Genomic DNA, 11,706 nt, shown 5'->3' on the forward strand with positions numbered 1-11,706 from the left:
ATAAATAAACACCCACAATTCTAATTAAATCTCACTAAATATTACAATTCTTTTCTGAAGATAATACTAATTTCTGCAAACAACTTTAAAGTGCATACAACACTTAATTCTATAACAATATATAAACAATGAAATATATATTATCAATCAAATAAACCATGGGGGGGGGGAAGTTACTTAAAAATTACTTTAGTATTCACTAACTGTACAATCCTACATGCACTCAAGAAGAAACAAAAAAAAAGTCTGAGCTTATGTAAATCAATTTCCCCGTGACAAAGCACGTCTTTCCCATCAGTGCCAACAAAGAGAAAGGCACCTATGAATAAGGACTTCCCATATGCAAAACGTGAGCGTGAGAGTTCAAATGAGTTTTCCTCAATAGAACACTATTCTTTAATGAACACCGTCTGACGTCATGACTAAGGTCAATGCTCACGCAACTTTCTGCTTACAGACCCCTCAAGTTATTTGGTGAGGAGCAAGATTCGGGGTTGGAGGGCTCTTGAAGCAAAAAAAGGGCCTCTTTATAGAAAATGTGAATGGAGAGGAAACTTCAACACCATGAGGACAACAGAATAGAAACCAAGCAGTGACAATAGGATGCAAGGTGGGTGTTATAGCTGCTCAGCGGTTCCACAAAAAGGAGTCAAGACCACACGGTTTATTCTTTTTGAGAACGAGTAGGTCTAAATGCACTAATTGGACTACGTAAAGATTGAGTGTTGTCATTGTATTCATCTTAGAATTGTGCTCCATTTATTTCTTTAGACATGTCTGAAGTTCTAGTCCCCATTTAATCTCGAGTAGAGGCATGTGCGTCATAGCGAGGATGTATCGGATGGGGGCACATGAAGAGACTTTTGCAACTCAAGAATTCCTTCCCGTTAAGAGCATCAGAATTAAAGGGCTTCATTAAAGGAAGATGTGAACATTTCATCCCAACGTTCAAGCCCATTATTGTTCATACTTATCACATATCTCAATGTTTTGGTTTGTATGGTGGTGCCCAGAGGTGGTCCTGATCTTCTAATGAAAGAAGAGCATCACTTTTTTTCCCAACAATTCTACATTCTACTAATAAACCATAAAAGCAGCATGTTACAGTGGTGTGTTATCTATTGTGCTTCATTGGCTGCTGTGTTCCACTTGTCTGGTTCGGCCCCCTCATCTTAAGTAGAGGTATTTGCGTCAGAGTGATGGGGTACGGGATGGCAAACAAAAAAAAACAAAAAAAGAAATGCTGCAAAAATTCCTTCAGCATCCCCTGAAGGGCCCAAACTTCTGAATTTAAAAAAGAAAGGCATATTAGTTATCCACAGCTGCAATTTCAGGATTTAAACAAGAATGTAACTTTGTAAATGGAGTGATGGAAAATTCCAAATGAGAGAATAAGACTGTTCCTTGTGAAAAATTAAATGTACATCCAGAAAACACCATTAGTTGTTATGTAATGTTATGTTATGTGATCTGAAGAGAACTTATTTCCTTCAGAAATATTTGTAATTTGTAACTCCAACTTCCCTGAAGCACTGCAAAAGATGTAAATGAAATTTCTCTACAATCTCAAACAAATTATATATTTGTATTTATTATTTTTATACTGTATGCACCGTCATTTTTACCGTAACTTTGTTAACGTAACAAGTTTAACCAATCCATCAGTTAACCTCAAGCTAGTGATGCACTGACATTTCAGCAACTGAAAATTAAAAAATAAATAAGAAAATATGAATTTTCAGTTTCAGCCAAAGTGGTTTTGGAGGGCTGTATCAATTGTCCTAAACAATGATGTTTAATTAGTGCATCTCTAATGATGCTTTTTGACTGCGTAATCGTCAATTTTATGCACATAGTGTGGATAAGCTACAAGTAAACATGTTAGCAGTGTGGGTGCACTTCACTGTGACCAAAAAGGATTCTAGAGTAGCAGTATGTAAAATTTATTCAGAAATAACTGAGAGTTGGTTCACTGCCAAAGAACTACAACTGGTTAAATTTGTAACCCGAGAAGGAAACACAACACACTGAAGAGCACATTAAGTACGCAATTACCCAAATTTAATTAGCCAAACTTTATTTTTGGTTTTGGTTTTAAACAAAATGAAAAGTTTGATTTCATCATCGATAAAAAAAAAAAAGATACTTTATACTTAAAATGACTATAAATCAATAGTTTTGTACTATATGGTTGTCTTTTCGTTTTAAGGCGTCATCTGCAATGCTTCATGAGCTGTATAGTCCATTTCTGCATAAAAGATGTTAAGTACACAGCCTCAATACTCTTCTCTTTGATTTAAAAAAAATCCTTTAGAGAAAAACAATGTGAACTACTGCTAACTAAGTGTGTCAGTTTTCAACAGGTCTCCCACTGAACACTCCAGCTTTGTTAAATGTTCACAAACATTTGCATGGATTTACTAATAGTCCTGTCCACAGTTTTGAATATTCATATGATTGCCTGTGGAAAACAATGTTGCTTGACAAGGTGATGATTTCCAAATAAGTAGATATAACCAACCTCTAACCAACACAAAGCAGAAGACAAAGTGGGTATTTTAGCAGTCATTCTGAAGCTAGTGGAAACATTTGTCATTTACATGTTCAGATGTGTTCCTACAGACGAAACATACAGAGTTAAATAAAACATAACTGGAATAGAAAGGGGATGAAAGTGATTCAAAAGAACAAAAGGGACGTGGGGGGGGGGGGAGATTCAAAAGAAAAGGAAGATTCAAATTCAAACTTGAGGTCTATAACATAATCTTTGACTAACCACTTCTATATACAGTACTCCACACACATGCACAGACTCTCCGTGTTCCACAGCTTACAATGGAGCCATTATTACAGCACTGGATCTCCCAATATATTTATTTTCAGATCATTTGTTAGTGGAATTAAAACAATCACAGGCTCAGAGACTGGGCCTAATTTCCAGTGGAATAGGAACCAGTCTGCAAGTCTGGATCACAGAGCCCCTAGACAAATAGCCTTCTGTTATTAGTGGTTCGCTCGCGCGCTTTCTCGCTCCTCTGGAGTTGAGGATGGAAGAATGGAGCAGGGAGGAGGGAAGGAGAGCCATCCAAAGCTCAAGAGAAGCCATCTCTGCTGTGGAAAGGGAAGTGGATCCACTTGAGGTTGAGGGTCTTGCCCTGAAATAACCGATTTATTGCCCAAAGGTATTCGGTGGTAGTAGCAATGCCATCTGTCTTGTGACATCAGCCTGAAGAACGTGGAAACTTCAAGTATTTCTCCACACTACACTAACAATGTGACCATAATATACGGTGATGGATGGGCAAAAATGACTAAGAAGTGGACAAATACAGAGTCAAAAAAGAAAAGTGAAACCCCTGAACAGAAGAGAAACATAAATGATGGGAGGAAAAGGCGTTCTGTTCTTCATCAGTCAGCAAAGAGCAACCAATCCATTCTTCTCTAGCTTCTACAGTCAGAACGTCTCCAACGTCACTCCACCACAAAACCACTGGAGCAGAAACCCACAAAAAAGGAGAAAGAGCGACGGTATTTAACAGCAGAAACCACTACTGAAGCTGCAAAAAGGCCACAATGAGCGCCAACACGTAAGCAGAGCAGTCACATCTGTTTGCAAGGAGAAGTCACAGGTCTGAACCAGGAGCCAGCGTCTGTGTCAGCAATCAAGCCTAAGAGAGTGTTACAGATTGATTCTCCAAGTTAACAGAAAGCTTGTGCAAGGTGACATTAGAGCTTGATTTATCGTTCACTTGGTTTACTTTTGAGGAACAACTCCATAGCTTTGCTCTAATCAGCACGTGCCAGGTTACTGCCAAAACACACACGCACGTGAAGGCGCGCCAAGACGACAAATCTTACAGGACTCAAAGACATGCAAGAAAACAAACTTTAATAGGAGGAATGTGAGACTTTGGCAAGTGCCGGCTGGACGGCCACTTTGTTCAAAGGTTACTGGAGTTTGAATTTTGGTTTAACTCTACACCAACATTACACTTCTGCTGGAGATATTACAGAGCAGCAGAGACAGGCAGAATCTGGAATTAACTCTGCTGCTACCTACTGGATGCAAGTGGAACTACAAGATGGAGAGCCTTTGCTGGTGGAAAAAAGGTGAGTTGAGATCAAAAAAAGGGTGTTCTGTTGGTTTACAAGCAAAGAAATAAATGGGAACAAGTTTCTTTCTGAAGAAAAAAGTAAGTGATGTAAAACTCCTTGACACAATGCCATGGTGCTGGTATGTGGTTGTTAAGGTAGTACTCAGAGGTTTTTTTAGCACATTGCTATGCAGTTGTTATAGTGCTTTGGGCAGGTAACTTATTGCTCAAAGTAAAAACAATCCCAAAGTCACTACAATATTCTGATACATGAAATAGAATGTATTTACCTAAAATAGATTTAAATAAATACTCGTCTTTGGAACTTTCTATTTTTAAAGAAACCTGAAATCATGTTTTCTACAAAAATATTAAGTAGCACAACTGTTTTTGACATCGGAAATAATTAGAAATGTCACTTGAGCACCAAATCAGTATATTAGAATGATTTCTGACATTATGTGACACTGACGACTGGAGTAATGGCTGTTATTATTCAGCTTTATTTCTATTTTAAATTAGAAAAGTATTATTTAAAATTGTTATAATATTTTTACTGTATTTTTCAACTAATAAATGCAGCACTGGTGAGCATAAGAGACTCTTTTCAAAAACATCAAAAATTCTTACCAACTTTTTACTAACCCCAAACTTTTGAACTGGAAACAACAACCTAATTTCGTATTTGGGCATGATCAGAAATTTATAACCAGTGCTAAATTAACAGTTACTTAAAACGTGCCAATCGACATGTAGACTGAACCTGGAAGTTCTCAGCTAAAGCAGATACTTGAGGTTACGTCTGCAGTTTTTTGCAGTTTCTCTTTTATTAGTAGAGAAACCTGGGGATACGAAGTCAGGCTCCAATGGAGAACGATTCATTCAAACAGTATGTTCCCAAAAGGGAGTCGCTGAAGATCAGCTCCAGTCGTACCCTGGATCAAGGCTTATCTCAGAGACTCGAGCAGTAGCTGAAGTTGGCGGCCAAGACCAGGTCAAACATGGATCGCATCAGCATCAGCAGAATCTGGGTCAAATGGAAGTCCGTGATGGGAGATGGTGAAGGCCGCTGGGGTGGGAGGAAGAGCAGTTAACCACGTTTTGAACCCGAACAGCTGCGCATGGTTAGGAGGACACCACGTGGGGATGTTGACAAGTATGTGCGTGTATTTGCCTGGGTTGTTGTGCATGCTGCAAAGCATGTGGTTCAAGAGTTTGAACCACTGATCTATATATAATGACTGGATCGCTCATTGTGTTCTAAACTGCCGACAGACAGTTAAGCCACCGGAAGTGTTCGAGCCGCCATCTTACTATTCCCTACCGGCAGAGAGCACCATTGAGTCACAGCTAAAACACTGACCTGTAATGAACGTAACTTTTTAATAAGCAGGGGAAATTCCGCTAGTTTACTCCTAGGGTGTTTGCATTGTAAGAATGTACAGGGATACATCAGATTTAAAAACGCTGTCTTGTTAGGTGATGTTTTCTCATTAAATTCACACTTTTTCCTATTAATTCAAAGGAATGTATGGGAATACTGGGGAATACCAATATGGTGGCGCGGCGGCTTCACTTTCATGACGTCATGAGCAATCCAGTTCTCTATTATAGATCAGTGGTTTGAACACTGTTCGGTACAATTAGCTGCTCTAAGCCAGAGGCCACTGGAAGGGTAGGACAGGCACCCAAGAAAATACATAACCAAAATCACATGGAGCAGTGTGTTTCATTATCGGTTTGGCAATCTCGTCCACCTTGCATCCAACCAATATTACACTCGGGGATTAATCCTTACAGCTTATGTAAATGGTTTAAAATGGCACAAGAACTTATTTGCGCATCTGCATGGCTCTCTGTGGGGTTTTGTTACGGTCAGTAGAAATTTATGGAAAAAAAAGGGGGATATTGACCGATTGTTCCCAATTTGACTCCATCTTGTGCAATCTACCCTTCACCCTGTTACGTGATTCCCTTCATCACTTCAATAAATCCCAATACTGAACACAGATGACCCACTACACCAGGAGGTCTCAAACTCCAAACACCTAGAGGCACATGTGGTGGGCAGGCTGAAAAATTGCAACAAATACAAGTAGTAAATTTTACATTTTTACTATTCGAACCTGAACTTGATGAGAAGTGACAGTAAATACTTTTACACCGTTAGAAAATATTTATTTTTGCATAGTAAGACACGTGTCTTGAACACCAAATCAGCATATCAAAATGATTTCTGAAGAATCATGTGACACTGAAGACCTGGGTCATGCATGCTGAAATTCTGCTTTGCTGAGAAGGAATAATTCACATGAATAAACAGATCTTTAAAAAAAAAATCAATATAGAAAACAGTTATTTTACTGTATTCACTTGTTGTATTCACTATACTGGAGATATCATGCAGGACCAAATTAGTGAAGAAGAGAGTGATTCAGGAAACACTAACATTAACTACTTTTGATGAATACAAGCATGCAATGTCTTCATAAAGAGTACAGCTTAAATTATATTCCTGTTTTAGGTCTGTTATAAGGCATGTTGAACTGATATATATTCAGCTACTGCAATAATCCTTACAAAAGCTAAACGGGAAAAAGTGTCAGCTTTAAATTTAAGGATAAACTTTCATATGCAAATATAAACCTCTTTTCATGTGTAAAGAATTTTAAAAAACTTCAAAGAATGATGCCACATGGCACTAAAGGAAGAACACAAACTAACAGACGTGAATTCCTTTTGAAAAACAAAGCAGATGATCAGACTCAGAGAGCAGACCATCAGAGAGTTCAAACCAAACAGTCCCCACCATCCAGATTGGACCGGTAGAAACTCACCAAGTACCAGAGCTTTGGGAGCCAACAGTTTGCTCAAACTATGGACCAGGACGCAGGCTGATGAGGAGAGAGGAAAAAGGGACAAAGTGGAACGAAAGGCTGGGCCAGAGCGACTGGAAGTAGACCAGCAACAGAACAAACGGGTATCTCTAATTACAACTCATGGTGTCCACATGCATTTGCTCATGTCAGAACGTGAATGCATTAAAACCTGCTGGAAGAATATGCATCTACTGTACCTCAGTCCTGCCTACCTGGATGAATGCACATATTGTTTTATTCTCCAACTTGCCCTCTTCTGCAACATCATCAGAGACAAAATTAACTTTCCAGAAACCAGTGTTGGGGAAGCTACTTTGAAACTCTAGCTTTCCAAGCTACACGCTACTCATAATTTGAAATGATTAAAGTACAGTAAAGCTTCTATTGAGAAAAAGTTACAAAACTAGTCCCAGAAACAAAAAGCAGCCAACTACATTACTAAATTAAAGCTGGTAGGATAATATCTGTTGTTAAATTTAAAACTACATGATTATATCATTCATAAAAGCAGCAACACAAATAATGAGGATTAAAACTTAAACAGAAGACTGTCAGCGGTGATAGACTCATGGGCATTGGACCGACATACTGTATAGTGCCGCTGCGCTTCGGGTGTCCCGAGTTTGAGCCCCAGCTTGTGGACTTTTCCCAGTCCCGTTCCCCTTCTTTTTCCCACTTCCCTTCTTTTAAAAACTTACTGTCCTATCAAAATAAAAGGCAGAAATGTCAAAAATAAATCTTAAAAAATAAATAAATACAGTGCATCCTAACATATAGGATTTAGCTGGAAACATCAGCAGAATTTAACTAAATATTTTGTTTAAAGGAATACGTGTCACACTTCTGCATAGGGACTCAAATGGGTGAATCATTTCTTGAATCGTTTCATTTAAACAAACCGACTGAACAAACAGGAGAATGGGTTGAATTTCCAACACTTCATAAAAGACAGAAGACCGTTTAGGAGAGCTCCTCAGCTCGCTTGGCTGTAAAGCTGCATGCACAATAAAACGTGACATAAAAACCAGCCATGTAGTGTTTCATTGCATTACACCTGGAAAAGCTACACTATTCTGAAAAAAAGCTGAACCAACTTCAACTACTGAAAAATGTCAGTTAGAAGAATCAATTCTTTTGTGTTCTTGAAAGTATTGTGATGTAACTAACAAAAGGTTCACACAAAAAAAGTCAACACGTTATAGCACGGCATCACATGCACACACACACACACTCCTGGCTTTGGTCTTTTTCAGTGAGGGATATTTGAACTCTTGTGACATCTTTTTGGCTACTTTTACTCCCCACTGTTTCATAATTAGGATCAGCAACCGGTCCATATTGAGAGGAACTGCTAGTGACTAGAAGAGCGGAGAACTTTCTGAAGAAAATGTGAGGGTGGCGACTGTCTGTGCAAAATTAGCATTGATGAAGCTAAGATGTTGCTAAGGTGTCTCTGAGTGGTTTTAACCAAGTGGCAGCGGTACTCAATCTCTTTGACTTTTAAAGGGGTCCTATTATGCTTTTTCACTTTTTCAACTTTAGCTAGTCTGTAATGTTGCTGTTTGAGCATAAAAAAAGATCTGCAAAGTTGCAAAGCTCAAAGTCCACTTCAAAAGGAGATATTTTCTTTAACAGAAATCACTTTTCAAAAACTACAACGAACGACTCGTTTGGACTACAATGCATATTTTCCGGGATTTGTGATATCACAAATATCGACGAAAAAATCAAGACTTTGTAAAAGAGCATAATAGGACCCCTTTAAGGACCCCTACTATCCAACAATATTCAATATCTCCATAACGTTTTGTTTGTGATTAAGAATTTGTAAATATATTTTTACTTAAAATTTCTACCCAATAAAATTGAACTTGACATAACTAGAAAAATGTATATTTATAAAATGTATAAAAATGCCCATGAAGTAAAAAAAACTTTTCGAGGTCTAGAAATCAGGTTTTTTCACAGTGAAACTCCTGGATCTTCATAGAAAAAGAAAAATTAAATAAGTGAATTGAAATAAGAAATAACTTTTTATACTTTTTATAACTTGATTCTTATTTTGAATCATTTTAAGTTATTGCGAGGCCCCTGTTGGAATTGTTCCGAGGCCAACTTCTCTATGATATTTTGGTACCAAGATATGTAACAATGTAAAAAAAAAAAATTTGTTTTTGGCCCATTTTAACCACCTTCAAAACAAAAATATAAAGTCTGATTGCTTAGAAAATTATTAGTTCACCTCCTCTCAGTGAGCCACAAGATTTGAAGTATCATTCATGTGCAATAACTTTAGCAATAGTAATGCCTGCCTCAGAAACCACCACCAACGGAGCTTTCACATAATAACATCTAACATGGCTAGTTTTATTCCTCAGTGAAGAAGGATAAGGAAGTAAAGAAAGATATGTTAAAGAGAATGGAAAAAGCGAGGCCAGATTTTTATAGTGCTTGGGGGATCTTAATGTCTATTTGGCATTTCATATTCTAATGCACTCCTCACCCCATCTTGGTCTAATAACTTTAAAAGAAAGCAGAGGACTTTTCTGCATTCCAATGAAAAATCCACTCAATTTCTCTCATATGTGTTCCCTGGGTCTTCTCCGTGTCTCCGTGCACCGTCCTTGAAGTAGTGTCCATACACAGTGTTCCACGATTCCTCTGGCATAAACAAAAGCGACCTGAAAGGATCTTTGATTTGGAACAGATTGGTAGCTCTTTTTCCTCCAGACTAGATGACTAGATGGTCAGAGTTAAGATGAAAGGAAAAATGGGGAAAAAGCGCGTTAAACTACCGAAGAACAAGGACTCTGTCCTTCCCTCAGAGACTTCACATTGAAACCCAGCCGTCAGGTCAGATGCGAGCACATGAGGCAGCTGTCAAAGAATAGTTCTGATACACCTCCAGGCATTACTCAGACATGAGCGCTCACTCTCGCTCTCTCTCTCACACACAAGCGCACACACACCTGTTTCATGGCAGTCTCTCCGATCTTATCCGAATGCTTGCGGATGCTCTCCAGGAAGTCTTTGAGGTCAGACATGGAGGCGTCTCTGATGTGCGTGCGCAGGCGTGGGATATTCTCTGACATGATGCCGCAAAAACGATATGATCCAGCTTGAGGCAAACAACTCTCCTCCAACTGTTCCAGGGTTCGTAGTGCTGGGTAGTATCTGGGTGAAAATACGGCAGGGTCAGAAATGATTGCACATATCTGTCACTTCAAAAACCTTCCCACTAATGACCTCACATGCAGGGCTCAACAATAAGGTTTTTCAACAGCGACAAAGCAACAACTTTTTTATGTAGCAAACAATATTTTATATGAAGAAATTAATTAGTACATACCATCATATAATTTATTGATGCATTTTCACACACATATATATATATATATATATATATATATACATTAAATATTTAGTATTACTTTTTAAATTTCATTTAAATTTTTTAAACTTTATTTTTTTCCAGATTGTTTATACTTTTAAAAAAATATATAATATACATATATTATTTTGATTTTTTTTTTTATATTTTTATATTTCTTTATATTAAATATTAAATATTTTATTTGTTCTATTTATCATTTTAAATAGAATTTCTACAATTTCTTTATTAGCCATTTATAGATAATTTTACCTTGGTGACATTTAAATCAGCAAAATCCACAAGAAAAAAGTTCAATACATTACAATAAACCAATCCTTTAAGTTTGCTAAGCATAAAAACACACATATTGTACATGACCGACAAACATAAGATTGCACTGAGGGACAAATGACAGTCATGTAAACTGACCCAAAACTCTCCCCAGGCCATCCTTACTGTTGAGCGTTGCACATGCAGTACATGTTTTTAACCTTTGGTTAAAGACTTAGATCTCAGCATGATAACAATTTAACCCAATCAAGATGATCTCAGAGATGAGCTATGCTCATTGCACACACGCACACACTCAATACAGCATCACAGTCACGCAACATTACACAGCAGACCCGACGCCGGGGAGAGCGTCTCTCTTGGCCGACCCTGCTGCTACCTCCAGGCTAATGGCAAAACCAAGCACAAGAGAGAGATGGAGAAACACGGAGAGCAGAGATAAATAAAAACCAAAAAAGATGGAAAAGTTGCAGGCCCATGCCGATGCTCAGGTCACACGGAGGACACGAAAAGACACTAAAACCAATGCTTCAAAAACGTTTTGAGTGGCACTTTCAAACACTATTTAGGTGGACCATCTTTTCAGGGGTTTTTACAATTTTGATACACAAATATGATGATCCCTTAGCGAGGGAACCTCTTTTTTAAATATAAAGGCAACTATATATTTTTTCTACATATTAAAAGAACTACTTCTATTTTTTTAAGAAAAAATGCAAAATTAATTAAAATTAATTCATGGATTAAGTGTATCTCTTTTCTACCCCCTACTAAAGTGATTAAATGTCTGAATATTTTCCATTGAATTTAAATGCATTTTTACAGTTAACTTTAACAGTCATATTATATTGTGTATAATCTTTCTTTCTCTCTCTCATGTTTTTCACAGATGACCCCTGAGGATTGCAACATGCTTGTATATACAGTCGTGGCCAAAAGTTTTGGCAGTGACATAAATTTTGTGTTTTGCAAAGTTTGCTGCTTAAAGGCACACTATGTAAGATTTTTTTATTAAAATATCCAAAAACCACTAGAACAGTGTTATATATTTTGCTGACTTGTGTACTTG

At 37.6% G+C, this 11,706-nt stretch overlaps 1 protein-coding gene across 3 annotated transcripts in view; it reads right to left on the reverse strand.

Moving 5' to 3' along the window:
• Nucleotides 1-11,706, reverse strand: part of LOC107691897 (exocyst complex component 6B-like) — a 106,850-nt gene that overhangs the window by 74,716 nt on the left and 20,428 nt on the right. For all 3 annotated transcript variants that reach the window (XR_001634590.1, XM_016490734.1, XM_016490735.1), the window contains exon 6: nucleotides 9,943-10,147. Coding sequence is in view for 2 of the 3 variants with exons in the window: in XM_016490734.1 (XP_016346220.1) it covers nucleotides 9,943-10,147 (205 nt within the window). In the remaining variant the exon portion in view is untranslated. The remainder of the gene's footprint in view (nucleotides 1-9,942; nucleotides 10,148-11,706) is intronic.

This window comes from Sinocyclocheilus anshuiensis, unplaced genomic scaffold (assembly GCF_001515605.1).
Source record: "Sinocyclocheilus anshuiensis isolate Anshui unplaced genomic scaffold, SAMN03320099.WGS_v1.1 scaffold426, whole genome shotgun sequence".
Taxonomy (NCBI): Eukaryota; Metazoa; Chordata; class Actinopteri; order Cypriniformes; family Cyprinidae; genus Sinocyclocheilus; species Sinocyclocheilus anshuiensis.